This window comes from Trachypithecus francoisi, unplaced genomic scaffold, assembly GCF_009764315.1.
Source record: "Trachypithecus francoisi isolate TF-2019V2 unplaced genomic scaffold, Tfra_2.0 Lachesis_group2, whole genome shotgun sequence".
Classification (NCBI taxonomy): domain Eukaryota; kingdom Metazoa; phylum Chordata; class Mammalia; order Primates; family Cercopithecidae; genus Trachypithecus; species Trachypithecus francoisi.
Window position 1 is genome coordinate 110,279,074 of NW_022681465.1, and position 20,943 is coordinate 110,300,016.

Genomic DNA, 20,943 nt, shown 5'->3' on the forward strand with positions numbered 1-20,943 from the left:
AGGGGTTGAAGTTGGTCTCTGTGCATCTGGATGTCAGAAGAGGTCTAGGAAAGACCCTGAGGCCTTCATGGATCTGTAGCCTGGGCCATCAAGGCCGCTCACACTGACTTCACACAGTCATGGGAAGTTGGGGGTAAACTGAGTTTTTTTTATAAATTAGATCTGATATTCCAGTGGGGGTGGGACATGTAGCTGAGGACTTGAGAGTTAAGAGGATAATGAACTCTTATGTAAAGTCAAGCAAACTACCTCATCCCCCGAAATGGATGATTTGTAAATTTGGATTTTAATATGATGAGTTTGCCCAAAATGCCCCTCACACACTTGTGTCCAAACTCCATGCCCCAAAATTTAGTTTCTGCTCCTAAAACCAACTCAAGTTTACATGGGGAGCTAACAGGGTCACTAAGAGTCATGTATTTGGGTGTTGTGAGCAGGATCAGAAACCATGTATCCTCCTCTATCCCTCCCAGGTTGAGACCTACCAAGGGACTGGCAGTAAGCACTAGCTTCTTTATTTTTTTTTTTTTAATAGAGATGGGGGGTCTTGCTCTGTTGTCCAAGCTGGCCTCAAACTCCTGGCTTCAAGTGATCCTCCTGCCTTGGCCTTCCAGAGAGCTGGGATTACAGGAACAAGCCACTGTGCCCAGCCGAAGCTTTCTTTACTAAAGAAAAGAACAGCAGTGCCCACAGACTCACAATTCCTGGTTCCTGGTCCCTGGCCTTTCCCAATCCCCAAGGGAAATGTGGACGCTGTGAAATCCCTGTGAAACCTTTCTCTGTAAATTTATTGGCTGTGTTCCCCTCTCCCATGGGCTCTTGTACTACTCTCCTGCCCTGCAGTTGAATTGGCAACACTACCTAAAATTCTGCTTCATTCAAAATTTGCAGGTCTGATCAAGCAGCCCATCTACCTATGGAAACAGACTTCTGTGGCATTTGGGACCTTCGTGCCTGGGCCCCTGACTCCAGTACTTGTTCCAGCCATGCTGGATGACCTTCCTCTCCAGTAAGGTCTCACAACCGCAGGTCTCCCAACTTTCACATATTTTCCTCCTCCTTTAATTTTCCCCGTTTGTCATGAATTCCTGTGTATCCTTCACATCCCAGCTAAGAGGCCATTGTACTATGAAAACTATGACACTTCCAAAAGCGGTACCTTGTCTTAGGGTTTTTTGTTTGTTTGTTTTGAGATGGAGTCTGGCTCTGTCGCCCAGGCTGGAGTGCAGTGGCGCCATCTCGGCTCACTGCAAGCTCCGCCTCCCGGGTTCACGCCATTCTCCTGCCTCAGCCTCCCGAGTAGCTGGGACCACTGGCGCCGCCACCACGCCCGGCTAATATTTTTATTTTTAGTAGAGACGGGGTTTCACCGTGTTAGCCAGGATGGTCTGGATCTCCTGACCTCGTGATCCGCCCACCTCGGCCTCCCAAAGTGTTGGGATTACAAGCGTGAGCCACCGCGCCCAGCCCCCAGAATCTTTAATTTCAAGACCAGTTATCTGTCTATATTTCTAGTGTCAACTAATCCATAAGCTCCTCGCACACCAGGTATGTGTCTTGATTATCATCTGCTTGAGCGCAGTGCCAATGCCCAGCACACACTCTTGAAGGAAAGAAAGCACAGAGCTGACCAAGTAATTCCTCCTCAGAAGTCTCTAATAAAGTTGAAACCACTTACTCTGAGAGTCACAGCAGGTATGCCCTGGTCGCAATCTCCTTTTCTGGCCTTAGCTCCGGCTTCCCCATCCCACCCTGGCCGCAATGCTGTTGCCTGGTGAATCTGTGTACTTGCACATCGCCAGGCCTGTAGTCCTGCAGCGCCCTGGCCCAGGACGCCTCTCCTCTCCCAGCCTGAGATTCCCACGCTTCCCTGGAAGCGCCCCCCAGGCAGCTCTGTTAGGGCATTTACAGTAATAACCGTTTACATTTATACAGGGCCTCCCAGTTCAAAACCACTGCCATCCGTATCTGATGCGTCCTCCACCACTGAACATAGGTGTCACACAGGCGCAGTCAGGGCGGCAGGGTGCGTGGAGCAGTTTATCCCGCAACCCCGGCGGCCCTGGCAGGGATGGAAGCGCAGGCGGCCCACGCGGACTCGGCCCAGAGCTCCCGGCCCTAGAGGACGCACTGTCCGCCGGTAGGGGCGTGCCCAAGACGCCATGCTCTGGGAGAGGTTGGGCACCCGGCGGCCCGCCCCGACTGCGGATCAGCTGTCTTCGCTGCGTGCGTCTTCCTCTTCCAGTGGGCCTGGGTTGAGTCTTTTAGCGCATGCTCCAAGTCCTCCAGTGTCCCACAATGCCTTGCGGCCGGTTTCGCCCTCGGTCTCGGCAACTGTCGCGTAACCACCCATGAAAGCGTCGACGCTTCGCCGTGCAATAGCAGCTCCGGAGCAAATTTGTCCCTCTGCGCGATCCGGAACTCCGAGGTCGTTGCTAGGCGCCGACGTTCGCTTCTTCACATCGGATTGGGTCCCACGCAAAGATGAGGCGGGGTTTCCCCGTGGCGCGCATGCGTGCAGCAAAGAATGGAGGAGTCGGAACCCGAACGGAAGGTAGGAGAGAGGCGAGGCTCCTTGCGGGTGAGAGCAGGCGTGAAGAAGGGAGCAGGCTGTGCCTGACTCACGTGTGCTTGCAGCGGGCTCGCATCGACGAGGTGCCTGCCGGAGGAAGCCGCTCCGAGGCGGAGGATGAGGACGACGAGGACTACGTACCCTATGTGCCGTTACGGCAGCGCCGGCAGCTACTGGTGAGGGGCCCGCGTCCGGGGAGGGATGGGGCCGTAACCGCCGGTCGCAGGGAGGTGGGCAGTCTGAGGAGTGAGCTTCAGTACACCGGGGCGCGGCCCCCAGACAAACGAAGGACCGACGGCCTGATCTGAGGGGTAGGGCGGTTCTGCGCCTCGGGCACAGGATCCTCGTCCCAAAGGCAGGATCCTGACGCTGGCCCTGTGGACCCCATTCCCATTCTGTCTGTGGGTCCCGGGTGGAACCTCAGCTCCAGAAGCTGCTGCAGCGAAGACGCAAGGGAGCTGCGGAGGAAGAGCAGCAGGACAGCGGTAGTGAACCCCGGGGAGATGAGGACGACATCCCGCTAGGCCCTCAGTCCAACGTCAGCCTCCTGGATCAGCACCAGCACCTTAAAGAGAAGGCTGAAGGTGGGCTGGGCAGCACTGCCGGGGGCGGGAAAGGAGAAGCCGAGCCTGGCGCACCGTGTTGGTATCTGTCTGACATCTTCCACTTCTTTTCTCAGCCCGCAAAGAGTCTGCCAAGGAGAAGCAGCTGAAGGAAGAAGAGAAGATCCTGGAGAGTGTGGCTGAGGGCCGAGGTATGGTTGTAGCCACGATAGTGAGGAGGTAGACTGAGTCTCCTCCTCCCAGCCCCAGGCATGTTATCTCAACGGATCTGGCTTTTCAGAAGTAGGAGCCAGCCCTGAGCCATGTCTTTCTCCTCAGCATTGATGTCAGTGAAGGAGATGGCCAAAGGCATCACATATGATGACCCCATCAAAACCAGGTATGTTTGTACAGTCTGCAGTTGCCCTTGCTTAAGATGGGACATGCAGGGTTGCTCCCAGGCCAGCTGTTCCCAGAGCTCTCTTGATCCCTGTTACCCATCCACAGCTGGACTCCGCCCCGTTATGTCCTGAGCATGTCTGAAGAGCGACATGAGCGCGTGCGGAAGAAATACCACATCCTGGTGGAGGGAGACGGTATCCCACCACCCATCAAGAGCTTCAAGGAAATGAAGTTTCCTGCAGGTAGTCAGGGACCGGAGAGAGATACCACACTTTTATAATCAAATGCCTGTGAGGTTATGTCCGAGCCCACCCTGAGTTCAGCCACATCTGCATTGGATCCAGTCACTGGGGCTGGAGGGATTTGAGGAGAAGTTTCTTTAGGTTCCTTGTTGCCCCAGCTGTACATGTTCATTGTTCTCTGCTGTTTCAGGAGGAAAGTGCCATTGGGCATAGACACTTGGTACAAGTCCTGGTTGCATCTAGCCTGTGGGCCTTGGACAAGTCTCTTTTTTGCTTTTTTTTTCCTCCCTCTCTCTCTGTTGCTCTGAGCCTCAGTTTCATCATCTGCAACTTGTAGGGGTAGTGCCAGTTTTACAGGCTTTGGGGCTCTGAGAAAGTACCTGTGAGTCACAAGGACGGTGTCCGTTGGTTTTCGTAGCCATCCTGAGAGGCCTGAAGAAGAAAGGCATCCACCACCCAACACCCATTCAGATCCAGGGCATCCCCACCATGTGAGTGCGGACCGTGGACCTGGGCTCCTTGAGGAGGGCGGGAACAGGGAGGAGCAATGGCTAGACGTCCTTCATCTTCTGTTGAAATTGGCTCTCGGGTCATCCTCTCCCAACAGTCTATCTGGCCGTGACATGATAGGCATCGCCTTCACGGGTTCAGGCAAGACACTGGTGTTCACGTTGCCTGTCATCATGTTCTGCCTGGAACAAGAGAAGAGGTTACCCTTCTCAAAGCGCGAGGGACCCTACGGACTCATCATATGCCCCTCGGTAAGACAGGCTGGCCTGTAGGGCAGGCCAGAGACTGGGGCTGCCATCTGGTACCAGCCTTTGTCCCTCTGCCTGCAGCGGGAGCTGGCCCGGCAGACCCATGGCATCCTGGAGTACTACTGCCGCCTGCTGCAGGAGGACAGCTCACCACTCCTGCGTTGCGCGCTCTGCATTGGGGGCATGTCCGTGAAGGAGCAGATGGAGACCATCCGACAGTGAGTGCTGGCGCTCCCTGCCCCCACCTCTGCCACCTGCGAGTCCGTGGAAAAGCTAAAGGACGCTTTACCTTAGCCACTCCACAGATCTTCACAGAGGGCTGCTGTGAGTCCAACCCTCAAGGAGCTCCCAGTTAATGGGGAGGTCAGTTCGGGGAGGACAGAGGGATGTGGCCCGGTACTGTGGGAGCACAGCAGATGGAATGGCCCACCTTGTTGGGGACATCTAGGAGGTGGGAGCTCAGAGAAGGCTTTGCAGGGAAGGTGACGTTTGAATTTGGAAGAGGAGCAGTCCAGGCTGAAAGCACAGAGGTGGACGGCCCAGGAATGTCAGGGTCATTCGGTGGTCAGTAAAGGAGGTTGAGGCACTGGGGTAGGGCTGGATCCCAGCGGCACCTGTGTCCTTTCCATGCTGTGCAGTCCTCTGCAGGCTGCCAGAGGCCCTGGACCAGGCCCTCTGTTTACAGATGGGCCAGACCCCATCCCAGAGGCCTTTCTCTATGGACTTCTGAGTCTTAGAGAGATGTGGGCACAGAAAAGGTGAAGCCAGTGGACCAGGAAAGTGAGCCCCGAGTAAAGCCTCTGGAGCTTCAGGACAGCGCTTCTGGGTGAGAGGACTGACCCAGGAGAAGGGGGAAGGGCGTGCCAGGCTGAGCGGTGGTGAAGATGGCTGCAGCGCCTTGGGAGAGGGTTGTGTGCTATACATGGGGCAGGTGGTGGGAACGATGAGAAGGGGACAAAGAAATAGGAAGGAGGACAGACAGCAGAACAGATTCAGGGTGTCTCCTTGCCTCTAGGTAGGTGCTAGGCCAGTGGCGCCAACCTCAGGGTCTCTGCTTGGTCCCCAGCGGTGTACACATGATGGTGGCCACCCCAGGGCGCCTCATGGATTTGCTGCAGAAGAAGATGGTCAGCCTAGACATCTGCCGCTACCTGGCCCTGGATGAGGCTGACCGCATGATCGACATGGGCTTCGAGGGCGACATCCGCACCATCTTCTCCTACTTCAAGGTGCCTGCCCCCTGCCCAGCCAGGGCACCCCTATACCACCCCACCACCGCACACCACATCAAACTGTGGAGACCCCACGCCCCTGACCACACCACCCACTGCTCATACTTCGTGGGCTGTGTCTCAGTTGCTCAGCTTCCGCAGACCCCATGCCCCTCAGCCCAGCCCTGCGTGCCCTTGGTCGCAACCCCCCCACTTCCTCAGGGCCAGCGACAGACCCTGCTCTTCAGTGCCACCATGCCGAAGAAGATTCAGAACTTTGCTAAGAGCGCCCTTGTAAAGCCTGTCACCATCAACGTGGGGCGCGCTGGGGCTGCCAGCCTGGATGTCATCCAGGTGGGCAGGCGCTCCTGATGGGCAGTCTCTCACCTGTGGGGGCTGGATCTGATAAGGCTCCCTGAAGCTGATTGGAGCTGGGGGTCCACCTTGTGGGAACTGGGGGTTTCATTCAAAGCTTCTGACCCTTAACCAGGGAAATTTTTAGGACACCCAGCCCTTGGCGGCCAGAGGCTTCTGGTCACCTCATGGTCCAGATGACGGGCTATGGCAGGGCTACGGCGGGTAAACCTAACCTTAAGATCACCTTGTGGTGGCAGGAGGTAGAATACGTGAAGGAGGAGGCCAAGATGGTGTACCTGCTCGAGTGCCTGCAGAAGACACCCCCGCCTGTGAGTGCAGCCAGGCCAGGCTGGGGCCAGAGTCCCTAGGACCAGGCAGGGCTTTGGAGGGGACAGAGTGCCGGGGGAGGTGAGGTGGGTGCCCAGGCAGTTTTAGCCCCTGACTGGAATTTGTCTTTCCGGGCAGGTACTCATCTTTGCAGAAAAGAAGGCAGACGTGGACGCCATCCACGAGTACCTGCTGCTCAAGGGGGTTGAGGCCGTAGCCATCCATGGGGGCAAAGGTCAGGGTGGTGCAAGCACTGGCTTGGACCCTGCCGTAATAGCGGCGCTTTACCTAACGCCTTCCCCTACTTGGTCGGCCTGCCACTCCCCTATCCCATGGTGGCTCTAACAGTGTCTGCCTGACCCTCCCCAGACCAGGAGGAACGGACTAAGGCCATCGAGGCATTCCGGGAGGGCAAGAAGGATGTCTTAGTAGCCACAGACGTTGCCTCCAAGGGCCTGGACTTTCCTGCCATCCAGCATGTTATAAATTATGACATGCCAGAGGAGATTGAGAACTATGGTAGGGGCCTGGGGCCCAAGGGCGTGGGCTAGGCTGGGGAAGGGCTAAGCCAGGCACCTCGTGTCCAGCAGTGGGCCAGAGACTCTGTCCCTCTCTCTGCAGTACACCGGATTGGCCGCACCGGGCGCTCGGGAAACACAGGCATCGCCACTACCTTCATCAACAAAGCCTGTGGTGAGACTGTCACCAGAGCCACCTTAGCTATTCCCCGGGTCCCTGCCTGTGGCCACCCAGGTTCTGGCCACAGGGCCCAGGATGGGCCCTGATGCTTCCCCACTCCTCCCCCAGATGAGTCAGTGCTGATGGACCTCAAAGCGCTGCTGCTGGAAGCCAGGCAGAAGGTGCCGCCCGTGCTGCAGGTGCTGCACTGCGGGGACGAGTCCATGCTGGACATTGGAGGTGACTGCGGAACGGGATCCCCGAGTCCCCAGCCGGCGGGTGGCAGGAGGGGGTGCTGGAAGTCAGAAACATGAAACAGGGACCGAGGGTGCCTAACGGGGCCTGAGGTCCAGGGCGTGGATCCTGGCCCTTGATTTGGCTGATCCCTGTCCCCATTCCCCCAGGAGAGCGCGGCTGTGCCTTCTGTGGGGGCCTGGGCCATCGGATCACCGACTGCCCCAAACTTGAGGCTATGCAGACCAAGCAGGTCAGCAACATCGGCCGCAAGGACTACCTGGCCCACAGCTCCATGGACTTCTGACCCAGCGGTCTTCCCTCCTCTCCAAGGGGCCTCGGTCCCCAAGATTGCCGCCAGTCTACACACACAGCAGCCCCCGGACAGAACCAGCATCTCAGCTCGGCTGGCCTGGGCTGGGCCAGACTGGTCCTGGTTGCCTATTCCCTGTGCTCCTCAGAATTACTATTTTTGTTTCCTTTCACCCCAGCTGCCATTAAAGCACAAACCTCTATCCCAGCCCTGGCCCTGCCTCTGCGTTTCGTCTCATCCGCCCCCTGGTTCCTGGGCAGACATCATCTCTGACCTCTGGAGCCCCTCTGAGGCAAGGCCCCCGCGTCTCCTGCTAGCACTGCCAACACCCGGCCCGCTGGTACTTGGGCGTGGAAGGAGCCACCGAGCTGGTGCCCGCCTCTGGGGACTCAGCATCTCTCCATTGGGTTGTGTGAATTTATGACTCAAGGAGGGACCACATTGGCAGGCCAAGGAGAAGTGCTTGGATTCTCTGGTCTCCCTGGCCAGCTGTCACAGCTCTCAGCCTCCCTCTTCCTATCAGTGGTGTGATGGTTCAGGGGCTTCTCCTGAAGCCCCTTGGGAGGCTGCTGCTTGCCTCAGGCTCCCCACCCACTGCCTGCCTGCGCCAGCCACCCATAGGAAGCCCTCTGCTCTGTTGACTGAGGAGGCAGCAGATATCATAGAACTGTCGTTCAGGCCACAAGCTCCCCCTAAGCCTGCTCTGTGCCCAGCTCTGCTGAGCTGTGAGGACCTAGACGGGCCAGGGAGATGGCTACCTGGGAAGCTCTCAGGCGAGGGGAGAGAAAGATGCACACACAGAAACGTGGACGGCAGTCACAAGACCGCTGGCAGATGAAGCAGGATCTCGGCATCTGATGAGAGATAGGCAGGGACGGCACAGGCGGCCACACTTCCTCTGAGCCAGGTACTTGGTGTGTATGACACATGCTCATCCCAGTGGGACGGCGGTTGCTCAAGCCATATTTGTCACTTGGTGTGTGGCCTTGGGCAAGTTACTTAATTTTTCTAAGCACTGATTTCCTCACTGTTGAAATGGCGATGAGAATGCAAAGGACGTGGTGTCTGAGGTGGCTGGAGCTCAGGGCTGCCTGGGCCACAGTGGGCACAGCCGGGTGCTAGGAGGCCTGTAGGAAATATTTCCTGGCCAAGTGCATGCCCAGACGGCATTCCTTAGCCTGCTTCCATGTTCTCTCCCAGAGGTGAGGCTGAATGACCTGAGGCTGTTCCAGAATAGAGATACACACACAGCCCCGCTCCTGGCCTCCTGCTAGGCAAGCCAACAAAATGAGCCCCCAGCAGGAAGCAACGCTTTCAATAACGTGACCTCTCCGGGGCCCACTGGGACCTGCCACCCACACTCACGTGGTTGGGGCCATTCAGGGGTGTGGATCCCATGTGGACTGGATGCCCAGCGTGAGTGTATACCGTGAGGGCCTTTGTGCTCTCGGACGGCATGTAGTGGTCAGGGAAGGCCTCCAGGAAGAAGGGGCGGCCCACCACCCCAGGCAGCACAGTGGTGAGGAGGCCCTGGAGGGGCTGGTCTGGGGGAATGAGCCTGGGGGAGATGGAGGCCAGAGCACAGGAGCCCCTGAGTCTTGGGCTGAGGAGCCAGGGCTGCACCCCAGGAAAGGGAGAGACAGGGTGGTCTTGGGTTGTGGAGAGTGCTGCATGGGGCCCCACTGGGGCTGTGTCCCCCAGGGGCATGCCAAGGCTGGCAATGTTCAGCAGCTCGTGGGGTGGAGAGGAGCAGGTGAACACGAGAGATTTCAGGGAGAAAGAGCAGCAAGATGGGGTGAGGCGCTCAAGCCGGGATGCCGAGTGGGAAAGCCAGGAGTTGGCTAGAGAAGGGTGGCGGGTGGAGGCACGGCCAGGGAGTGTCAGGCCCAGGGTGCACAGCTGCCCAGGGCGGGTCGGGGGAGGGCGGGAACGTATGATGCAGGGAGCCAGACTGCCACCAGACGCTCGTGCCCAGCTGAACCAAGTGCGGGCGCAGGCTGTTTGCCTTCAGGTGGCCAGGGACTCCCTCCAGGTAGGTGTGGGCACCTTGAGCAGCCAGAACCCCAGGAAGGAAATACACACTGCCCCCAGCCCCTGAGCTGAAGACAGGTTCCCCTCCCCCCGGCCTGCAGCTGCTTCTGGACGGAGGGACGGGAAGTGGCCAGAAGGGGAAGTGTGAGGAGTTCCCGTCCAGCCTGTCATCAGTCTCCCCAGGTCTTGAAGCGGCGGCCCTGCTCCCTGCCGTGACCATGGACCCTGTGGAGACCCCTATCAAGGATGGCATCCTCTACCAGCAGCATGTCAAGTTTGGCAAGGTGGGGACCCCTGGCTGCCAGGCGGCTGCCAAGGACCAACAGTGGGTGGAGATGCAGCCTCCGCCCCTGCCTCAGACAGCCCAGGCAGACCTGGGAGACTTGGGAAGGGAGTCAGGGTGAAGGATCCCACCCCAGGTATAGGCAGTGGAACAGAGCACGGGTCTCGGCCGGAGATGGCAGGGGCTGAGCAGGCTCTGCCAGACCCTGCCTCTGGGAGAGACGGGGAATACAGGAGCGGGAGAGGGTCGAAGGCTCAAACCTCCCAGCAGGGAAGCGCTTCACGGCCTCTGACCCACTGCAGGCCCTAGGGAGGGTGAGGGGCTGAGCTGGAGCCCCAAGGGTGGAGCCCCTCCCTGCAGCGGCACTGTCCTGGGAGCAACGAGGCAAGAGGGTCACCTCTCCCGGCGGCAGCGGCCCCACACCCCCGCAGCTCAGCTGCAGCTGCTGCCCAGGCAGATAAACCGTCAATTTCCTTTGCTCGAAGCTATTTGCATGTTTCCTTCCTTACCAGCGTGAGGTGGAGGCCTCCCTCCCACCCCAGCCCTTGGCCTATGGCCCAAGTGCCCCTTTTGGGGGGCGAGAGGGAGCCAACATAATGGCAGTGTCTGGTGGTCTGCCCCGCCGCTGGATGCTTTACAAACATGACCCGGTAGCAGCCCCAACTCGTGTTCTCGTGGCCTTTTGAGAGACGACACTGATGCTTGTGGAGGTCACAGTTCGGGAAGAGCGGGCTGGGATTTGAACCCAGGGCTGACCAGTCCCAAGCCCAGCCAAGGCCTCCTTCCTGGTGCCCTGAGAAACTAGGGAGCAGAGGCCCGCTCCTGGGTGGCAGCGTTTGCCAAGCAGCTTGTGCTGAGCCGAGTGGCACGAAGAATCTGCCACCCAAGAGTCTTCGCTCTCCCCCTCTTCTCCTACAGAAGTGCTGGCGGAAGGTGTGGGCTCTGCTGTATGCAGGAAGCCCATCGGGCGTGGCACGGCTGGAGAGCTGGGAGGTCCGGGATGGTGGCCTGGGAGCAGCAGGTGACAGGTCGGCAGGGCCTGGCCGGCGAGGGGAGCGACGGGTCATCCGCCTGGCTGACTGTGTGTCGGTGCTGCCGGCCGACGGTGAGAGCTGCCCCCGGGACACCGGTGCCTTCCTGCTCACCACCACTGAGCGAAGCCACCTGCTGGCTGCGCAGCACCGCCAGGCCTGGATGGGCCCCATCTGCCAGCTGGCCTTCCCGGTGAGTGCGGCGGACAGGGGGGTGGTTGGGCTGGGGCACCTGCCCCCCACTTGTCCACCTCCATGCTCACTCACATCCCGTCACCCAGCAAGCTCCACTGAGCACCTACAATCCTGGGAAAAGTAAATCTATAATGACTCTCAGAGGGCCACGCGCACCGTGGAGAAAATGGACCGCCAGGGGACCAGGAGGAAGTGAGGGTGCGATGGGCAGGGTGGCCAGGGAAGGCCTCTCAGAGGAGGGCCCTGAATGATAGGAGCCCACTGGGCAAAGGTCGGAGGACAGGGGCAGCCTGGGGAGTTGTGAACAGAGGGAGTCCCGTGGGACTTAGGGGAGCGGCTGAAATGCCCCAGGCCATGTGTGTGGTTCTGTTCTGAGTGAGAGGTGAAGGCTTTGGAGGGTTGTAGCCAGACACATTTGTAAAGCCCCACAAGGTCTGTGATGGGTCAAAAGGAAGTGAGCCTGGGTGTTCTTCAAAGAGGTAAACAGAGTTACCATGTGGCCCACAGGTCCACTACTAGGTGTGTGCCCAAGAGAACTAGAACAGGTGTTCAAACAAAACATGTACATGTGAGGCGGCAGGATCGCATGAGCCCCAGAGGTCGAGGCTGCAGTGAGCCGTAATCGTGCCACTTCACTCCAGCCCGGGAGACAGAGCAAGACCCTATCTCAAAAAAAACCCCATAGCAGCACTACTCACGGCCACCAGAAGGTGGAAACAGCCTGCATGGCCATCAGCTGACAAATGGATAAACAAAACGTGGTCTGTCCACAAGACAGAATACTACTCAGCCATAAAAACGAACAAACGGGCCAGGCGCGGTGGCTCACGTTTGTAATCCCCGCACTTTGGTGGTAGGATTGCTTGAGCCTAGGAATTCAAGATCAGCCTGGGCAACATGGTGAGACCCTGTCTCTAAAAAAAAAAAGAAAAAAGGAGGCCGGGCGCGGTGGCTCACGCCTGTAATCCCAGCACTTTGGGAGGCCGAGATGGGTGGATCACGAGGTCAGGAGATTGAGACCATCCTGGCTAACACAGTGAAACCCCGTCTCTACTAAAAAATACAAAACTAGCCGGGCAAGGTGGCGGGCGCCTATAGTCCCAGCTACTCGGGAGGCTGAGGCAGGAGAATGGCATGAACCCGGGAGGCGGAGCTTGCAGTGAGCTGTGATCTGGCCACTGCACTCCAGTCTGGGAGACAGAGCAAGACTCCGTCTCAAAAAAAAAAAAAAAAAGAAGAAGAAAGAGATGCACAGACTAGGTAACTCCGTTGGGATAGAAATCAGATGAGTCTGGCCAGGAGCTGGGGAAGGGAGAAGTGGGGAGTGGCTGCTCATGGGTGCAGGGTTTCCATGTGGGATGATGGAAAAGTTCTGGAACTAGATAGTGGCAACAGCTGCACAACCTTGTGAATATACTAAAAAGTACTGGTGGCCGGGCATGGTGGCTCACGCCTATAATCCCAGCACTTCGGGAGGCCAAGGTGGGCGGATCACCTGAGGTCAGGAGTTCGAGACCAGCCTCAACATGGAGAAACCCCGTCTCTACTGAAAATACAAAATTAGCTGGGTGTGGTAGTACATGCCTGTAATCCCAGCTACTCAGGAGGCTGAGGCAGGAGAATCACTTGAACCTGGGAGGTGGAGGTTGAGGTGAGCCAAGATGGCGCCATTGCACCATTGCACTCCAGCCTGGGCAACAAGAGCGAAAGTCCATCTCAAAAAAAAAAAAAAAAAAAAAAGGCACTGGTGATACACTTTAAGATGTAAAAGGGACCGGGCATGGTGGTTCACGCCTGTAATCCCAGCACTTTGGGAGGCCGAGGCAGGTGGATTACCTGAGGTCAGGAGTTCGAGACCAGCCAGGCCAACGTGGTGAAACCCCATCTCTACTAAAAAAAAAATTACAAAAATTAGCCGGGCATGGTGGCACACGCCTGTAATCCCAGCTATTACTTGGGAGGCTGAGGCAGGAGAATTGCTTGAGTCTGGGAGGCAGAGGTTGCAGTGAGCTAAGATCGTGCCACCGCACTCCAGCCTGGCTGACGGAGCAAGACTGTGTCTCAAAAAAACAAAAAAAATGTAAGATGGTTAAAACAGTAAATTTTATATTCTCTGTATTTTATCATATTTAAAAAATAAAAAAACAAAAGGCAGTTGAGGTTAGGCATGGTGGCTCACGCCTGTAATCCCAGCACTTTGGAAAGCCGAAGCACGTGGATCACCTGAGGTCAGGAGTTCGAGACCAGCCTGCCCAATATGGCAAAACCCTGTCTCTACTAAAAATACAAAAAATTAGCCAGGCGTGGTGGTAGGCACCTGTAATCCCAGCCACTTGGGAGACTGAGGCAGGAGAATCACTTAAACCTGGGAGGTGGAGGTTGCAGTGAGCTGAGATCTCGCCATTGCACTCAAGTATGGGTGACAGAGCAAGACTCCATCTCAAAAAAGCAGTTGACAGGAGCAAGGAGCCTGGTGAGGAAGCTGTGGCATTTGACCCGGCCGTGTTGCTATGGGCCAGGGTGGTCCTAGTAGACAGGCTGAGTGGGAAAGAGCCAGAGGACGTGCTGAAGGCCTGAGTGTGGGGATGAGGCATAGGCAGAGATTGGGGGCACCTTGCAGGGTCACAGCAGGTGGTTGCAGTGAGATGGAAGAAGACACCAGGGGTACTGCTCCCCACCCAGCTCACACGTGTGTCCCAGCCAGAACACTCCTGTCCCTGTATTTTTTTTTTTTTTTTTTTTTTTTGAGACGGAGTCTTGCTCTTTCGCCCGGGCTGGAGTGCCGTGGCCGGATCTCAGCTCACTGCAAGCTCCGCCTCCCGAGTTTTACGCCATTCTCCTGCCTCAGCCTCCAGAGTAGCTGGGACTACAGGCGCCTGCCACCTCGCCCGGCTAGTTTTTTGTATTTTTAGTAGAGACGGGGTTTCACCGTGTTAGCCAGGATGGTCTCGATCTCCTGACCTCGTGATCCGCCCGTCTCGGCCTCCCAAAGTGCTGGGATTACAGGCTTGAGCCACCGCGCCCGGCCTCCTGTCCCTATATTGCTCTAGGCTGTCAGAGACATGCAGAAGCCGGCCCAGCCAAGCCCAGGGGCTGCAGGGGACATCCCCTTGTGTCCCCAGTGATCTGCAGCTCTCAGACACCCTCAAGCACAGCACCTTTCCCAGCCCAGCACTCTCAGTGGGGAGCCAGGTGGGAGAACAGGCTCAGAAGGGGACCCTGGCTTGTGGTGGAGTCCTGGGATACTGACCCCAAGGGAGGGGACAGGGCATGGGAGTGTGGTGCTCCCACCTTTGACTTGAACTCATTCCCCAGGGGACAGGGGAGGCCTCCTCAGGATCCACAGATGCCCAGTCTCCCAAGAGGGGTCTGGTCCCCATGGAGGAAAACTCCATCTATTCCTCCTGGCAGGAAGGTAAGTCGGAAGAGGTGCAAGGGCAGCCTCAGTCCCCCACACCCAGGGCTGGGTCTTTGGGGGACTGACTGGGATGTCCTGGCCACCTGCCACAGTGGGTGAGTTTCCTGTGGTGGTGCAGAGGACCGAGGCCGCCACCCGCTGCCAGCTGAAGGGGCCGGCCCTGCTGGTGCTGGGCCCAGATGCCATCCAGCTGAAGGAGGCCAAGGTCACCCAGGTCCTCTACAGCTGGCCCTACCACTTCCTGCGCAAGTTTGGCTCTGACAAGGTGAGGTGCAGGGTTGGGAAGGGTGGGGGGCCAACACCCTGGACCCTCCTGCTAATCCCCACCCTTGTCGCCTGTGCCCAGGGCGTGTTCTCCTTTGAAGCCGGCCGCCGCTGCGACTCAGGTGAGGGCCTCTTCGCCTTTAGCACCCCCTGTGCCCCCGACCTGTGCAGGGCTGTGGCTGGGGCCATCACCCGCCAGCGGGAGCGACTGCCAGAGCTGGCCAGGGCCCAGCCCTGCCCCCTGCCACGGGCCACCTCTCTGCCCTCCCTGGACACCCCCGGAGAGCTGCGGGAGATGCCACCAGGACCTGAGCCACCCACCTCCAGGAGGGTGCGCCTGGCTGAGCCCGGACCCCAGAGCCTGCCGCTACTGCTAGGCCTGGAGCCCAGCGATCCGGCATCCGGGCTCTACGCCTCAGTGTGCAAGCGTGCCAGTGGGCTCCCACGCACTGAGCACCTCTATGAGAACCTGTGCGTGCTGGAGGCCAGCCCCACACCGCACAGCGGGGAACCTGAGCGGCACGAGGGCCCTGGCGGCCGCAGCCCCACAGCCAGTCCCATCTACCACAACGGCGAAGACTTGAGCTGGCCCAGCCCGGCCCACGACAACAGTTTGGAAGCCCAGTACCGGCGGCTGCTGGAGCTGGATGAGGCAGAGGGCACAGGCCGCCCTGACCCTCAGGCAGGCTTCAAGGCCAAGCTGGTGACGCTGCTGAGTCGTGAGCGGAGGAAGGGCCCTGCCCCTTGTGACCGGCCCTGAACACCCAGCAGAGTGGTGGCCAGAGGGGAGAGGTGCTCCCCCTGGGACAGGAGGGTGGGCTGGTGGGCAAATAGTGGGCCCATGCGGACACACGCCTGTGTCTACCCTGGCCTGCAGGAACAAGGCAGGCCACCTGTGGAGGACCTCAGCCCTGCCCTGCCCTCCACATATGCAGTGTGCAGACTCGCAGATAATAAAGCTCAGAGCAGCTCCCAACAGGGACACTCACGGCACACGCCCCTGCCCACGTTCATTGCGGCCAGCACCAGCGCCCTGTGCCAGTTCCAGGGGCACAGGTGACCTGGGCCTGACCTGCCACCCATGGGCTCAAATCCACTGCAGCAGACAGACAGGATGGAGATCATTAGGACTCCATGTGGCCCTCCATGGCCAGAGTGACACGAAGAGGCAGGCGGAGGGAACCGTGAGGCTTGTTTGTCAGACTCGGGAAGGAGCAACATGAGGGCCCAACTGGAGACCCGGAGGCCTGAGCTGGGAGGAGGCAATGGGGGCGGGGAGCAGGTGGAAGGGATTTCAGAGACACCCTCGCTCCACACACTTGTTCCCTGCTGAAACTCCAACAATTTGCAGATACTTCTGGGAACCCCAGGCCTCAGTCCCCTCATCTGTAAAGGAGAGAGAACAAATGAGGTATCAGGCATCATCCTAGATGAGAGTTTTGCTGTGTGCCTACTCAGTGCCGGGTGCTGGGGGACATGGCCGTGTTCAGGATGAGAGTTTTGCTGTGTGCCTACTGAGTGCCGGGCGCTGGGGGACATGGCCGTGTTCAGGATGAGAGTTTTGCTGTGTGCCTACTCAGTGCCGGGCACTGGGGGACATGGCTGTGTTCAGGACAGCCTTGGTCCTGTTCGGGAGCTCACATTCCAGGGGGAGAGAAGTTTCCTGAAGACTTCCGTGCTGCATTCCCTCCTCTGCTCACTCCTGTCGCCATCCTAGGAGCCAGCCATGCGCACAAACATGCCTCCAGGGGTCTGGCTGCTTGGCCCCTCACCGCAACTCCACCTCAGCTGCCCACACCCTTGGCGTATCCTGAACCTCATTTTCATGACGGACACATAATTTTTGCTCTCTCCTGTCCAAGCCTCATCCTCTGGCCACCTCCTCCTTCCAGCTCACTTCCTCTAGCACGGCCAATACCGCCCCTGCCTAGCCACACTGACCTACAGGGACCCTTTTCTGGCTCTTCCAGGCCTCTGCCCACCATCCCCTCTGTTCTCCATAGTCCCTTCCCCCCTTCTCTCTCCTTTCATCTTACTGGTCTGGCAAAGCCCCCAGCCTTGGATGAGCCCAGACCTCCTCTGGGCCTGCACACAGCTGCCCATAGCCAAATAAATCCATTTAAGCAGGCTGACTGCATCCTTAACAGTGCAAGGCAGGCGCTCCCTGCCACCAGAGACCCTGTGCCCTAGAGGGGCAGCTTTTCTCCTCCCCAGAATCTCTTGTCTGTCCCTACCCAGTGTCTCCTCACAGGCATGTTGGGGAAACAGGTCAGGCTCTCCCACTGCATCTGCAAGTGTACTGGCATCTATCCGTCTTCTTCCTACCCCTACAGTAGCAACAGTGTCCCCAGCTATGCTCTGATCCCGGCTCCTCTCACCTCAGAGCTTGGAAACTTGAGCTCTCTCCTGGGCCCATTCATCCTATCAGCGGCTTTTCCAGCCACATCTAAACATGCTCTGTAATGTCACATTTTAAACCTTCCCTTGCCCTCACATTCCCCTTTGGCCACCTCCCTGTTTCTCTGTTCCTCTTCACAGCAAAAACTCTTCAAAAGAGTTGTTGATTACTTTCATTTCCACTTTCTTACCCCTATTTTTCCCTCAATTAACTCTCCTTCATCCCCATGATGCCATTATGTGGCTCTTTTTTTTTTTTTTTTTGAGAGCAGAGTCTCGCTGTGTCGCCCAGGCTGGAGTGCAGTGGCGCGATCTCAGCTCACTGCAAGCTCCGCCTCCCGGGTTCCCGCCATTCTCCCGCCTCAGCCTCCGAGTAGCTGGGACTACAGGCGCCCGCCACCGCGCCCGGCTAGTTTTTTGTATTTTTAGTAGAGACGGGGTTTCACCGTGTTAGCCAGGAGGGTCTCGATCTCCTGACCTCGTGATCCACCCGCCTCGGCCTCCCAAAGTGCTGGGATTACAGGCTTGAGCCACCGCGCCCGGCAAAACTGTAAACCTGAGGGCTCGTCCGGGATTTGAACCATGTGGCTCTTATTAGAGTCACCAACGTTATTCTCCAAAACGTTGCTCCAAAAGCAACAGGGACTTTGACTTCTCAGCAGCACTCAGCTCTGGGTCTTGAAACACTCCCCATTACTTGCTTTTCCTCCTACCTCGTAACTCTGTCTTTCCCAGCCTCTACTGCTGCCTTCTCTGAGTTCGTCCCAGGGTCCTAGGCTCAGATATAGTGTAGCTCAACCCTGCTACACAAAGAATCTCCTGAAAGCCTGTAAAACTGTCCATGCATGTTCTGTGAGTGACCTACCAAGAGAATAAACAATTTTAAAAATCCATTTCACACACAGGGGCTCTGAGTTCATCATTCTGGGTGGGTGGGGTCTGGGCCCCAATGCTCACTGCGTTTCCGGATGATTGTAATATGCAGCCTAGGCTGGGAACCACTGGCCTCAGCAAGCCAGTCATTCTCCAGGTGTCACAGACCCTCGGTGCTGACCCCCAAAGGTCTGTCTTCAGTGCAGACCTCCCCCTGAGCTCCAGATTTAGTAATCCCACTGCACACGAGACATCTGGATGTGGAAAAGGCATCTCCAGATCCCATGGATGAAAGGGGGTTGGGGGAATGGAGACTCTTGGTGTCCTTCCAGCATGTGTGTGGACACAGAACGCAAAGCCTGGAGGGATGCTAGAGCCATGGGGAGGAAGATTTCAGCTTACTCATTCATGCAAGCACTTCCTGATGGGTAAGGCCTTAGCAAGCTGAGGCCAAGAGGCAAGCAGTCAAGGTGCTGCTGCAGGCACCCCCACTCCCTACAGTGGCAAACCCAAGCCCAGTCCTTGGCAGCTCAACAAATCCCAGGACACACAGAAGGTCACCCAGAGAGTCAGGGACATGGCTAGAACCGACTCTGGGTGCCCAGCCTTCATTACAAATCTGAGCTGCTTTGTTTCATAGGGATTTCTGTGATATTCCAAGGGGACTGTGGGAAAGTCCTTGGAAACCACCAGGACTCTAGAGGCCTGGGCCTGGAGCCTCAGGAGTCTTGGCCACCAGAGGGCGCTGTGTCCCTGTCCAGGTCCAGTTGCGACCCAGGGGCTGCCTGTGCTGGGAGGCTCCCGAGGCCAAGGAATGGGAGCCAGGGGTCCTCTCTGCTGGAGGACTGCCAGGACCCCCAGTCCTGGAATGGTGGTTATCCTGGAATGGTGGTTCATGCCTATAATCCCAGCTACTCGGGAGGCGGAGGCAGAAGAATCATTTGAACCTGGGAGGTGGAGGTTGCAATGAGCCAAGATCACACCACTGCACTCCAGCCTGGATGACAGAGTGAGACTCCGTCTCAAAAAAAGAAAAAAAAAAAAAAGTGTTTCAAGCAGGGGAACTGGCAAGTGGACAGGCCCTGAGGCAGGAATATGCTTGGTCTGCTGGAGGAAATGTGAGTGAGGAGGTCAGGGTGGCTGGAGTGGAGGGAGCGAGTGGTAGGAGTCAGACCCAGTTTATTCATGTTCTGTAGGTCTTAAGGACTTTAGTTTTATTTTGAGTGCAATATGATCTCACTGGAATGCTAAAAGCTCGGAGTGACATGGTGGTGTGATTCTGGCTTTAAAAATATCACTTTGGCTGCTTCATGAAGACTCTGGAAGGGGCAAGGGTGAAAGCAGGGATACCCATTAGGAGACTGTTACAGGGGCACAGGCACAAGATGGCAGTGGCTGGGACAATGGTGGAAGCAGCGATGAGATGTGAACATGCTGAAGGTGGAATTTGCAGAATCTGGGGGAGGACAGAAGAGAAAGGAAGGATAACTTCACCGTTCCTGCTGAACCAGTTGGATAAATGTTGGTGGCACTTCTTGAAGTCAGGAATGAGTTAGGGAGGTAGGAAAGGCACAAGGTGGGAAAGGTGGGCCATGATGGTCTGAGATACCTGGTACAGTGGTTCCCCAACCTTTTTGGCAGAAGGGACTGCGTTCATGGAAGACAATTTTTCCACGGACTGGCGGGGGCGGGGGGAGGGATGGCTTCAGGATGGTTCAAGTGCAGTACATTTATCATTAATGGAGTGATAAATGATAAATGTATCTTTTTTTTTTTTTTTTTTTTGAGATGGAGTCTCGCTCTGTCACCCATGCTGGAGTGCAGTGGAGCCATCTTGGCTCACTACAACCTCTGCCTCCCCGGTTCAAGTGATTCTCCTGCCTCAGCCTCCTGAGTAGCTGGGATTATATGCATGTGTCACCACGCCCAGCTAATTTTTCTATGTTTAGTAGAGACGAGGTTGCACCATATTGGCCAGGATGGTCTTGAACTCCTGACCTCAAGTGATCCTCCCCCGCTTCAGCCTCCCAAAGTGCTGGGATTACAGGTACAGGCGTGAACCACCTCATCCGGCCCATTTATTATTAGATTCTCATAAGGAACGAGCAACCTCGATCCCTCGCATGCACAGTTCACAATAGGGTTCACGCTCCTATCGGAATCTAATGCTGCTGCTATATATACTCAGCTTCTCTGGCTTGCCGCTGCTCACCTGCTGTGCAGCCCAGTTCCTAACAGGCCACAAACAGGGGGTTGGGAACCCGGATCTAGTAAACACCTAGGCAGCGTTTTGGATAATGGAGTCTGGAGTTCCTGGGGAGAGGTCAGACTGGCCATGAAACATGGGATGCCTTGGCATACAGGTGGTACTGAAAGCCACAGGACAGTATGGGGTCTTAGGGGGTGAGAATAAAGAGAGATGGCATCAGACAGCCAAAGCCAGAGGCAGAGGAGGATGGGGAGGAGGGGCCAGTGGGGCACGGAGAAGCTGTGAAGTCAGGGAAAAAGGGTGTTTCGGGGGACGAGAATCAACCTGGACCCATGCTGCCCCTAGGAAGGGCAAGATGAAACTGAACCACCACGGATTCCATGGCCCGATGGCCTCCAGGTCACAGGTGACCTTGAGAAGAAAGATCTCAGGGGACCGGTGTGGACAGCAGCCTGCCTGGCATGGCTTCAAGAGATAACTGAAGGAAAGCAAGTGGAGACGTGATAAACAGACAACTCCCTGGAAGAATTTTACTCTCAAGAGGAGAATTAAAGGCTAGTAGTTGGAGAGGGATGTGGGGTCAAGAGAAGGTCTTTAACGATGAGA

General features: G+C 57.1%; 2 protein-coding genes across 7 annotated transcripts; both read left to right on the plus strand.

Annotated features, from left to right (window-relative positions):
• Nucleotides 1-1,447: 1,447 nt before the first annotated feature.
• DDX41 (DEAD-box helicase 41) lies at nt 1,448-7,843 on the plus strand. Its single transcript, XM_033179992.1, has 17 exons — nt 1,448-2,554; nt 2,638-2,748; nt 2,997-3,156; nt 3,252-3,326; nt 3,454-3,514; nt 3,622-3,758; nt 4,177-4,249; nt 4,366-4,519; nt 4,598-4,734; nt 5,583-5,745; nt 5,950-6,081; nt 6,342-6,413; nt 6,550-6,646; nt 6,781-6,930; nt 7,033-7,104; nt 7,219-7,329; nt 7,494-7,843. Exons 1-17 carry the CDS (start codon nt 2,528-2,530, stop codon nt 7,628-7,630), a joined length of 1,869 nt encoding a protein of 622 aa, XP_033035883.1. The 5' UTR covers nt 1,448-2,527; the 3' UTR covers nt 7,631-7,843.
• Nucleotides 7,844-8,558: 715 nt separating this feature from the next.
• DOK3 (docking protein 3) lies at nt 8,559-15,853 on the plus strand. Of its 6 annotated transcripts, none has more exons than XM_033179985.1 (6): nt 8,559-9,668; nt 9,769-9,951; nt 10,869-11,174; nt 14,492-14,591; nt 14,687-14,859; nt 14,941-15,853. In XM_033179985.1, the coding sequence occupies exons 1-6, from the start codon at nt 9,189-9,191 to the stop codon at nt 15,616-15,618; spliced, it is 1,920 nt and encodes a 639-aa protein (XP_033035876.1). In that variant the 5' UTR covers nt 8,559-9,188; the 3' UTR covers nt 15,619-15,853. The 6 variants fall into 6 exon arrangements, with proteins under 6 accessions (XP_033035876.1, XP_033035880.1, XP_033035877.1 ...); XM_033179989.1 differs by having other exon boundaries at nt 8,559-9,155; XM_033179986.1 differs by having other exon boundaries at nt 8,559-9,155; nt 9,842-9,951.
• The last annotated feature ends 5,090 nt before the right edge of the window (nt 15,854-20,943 follow it).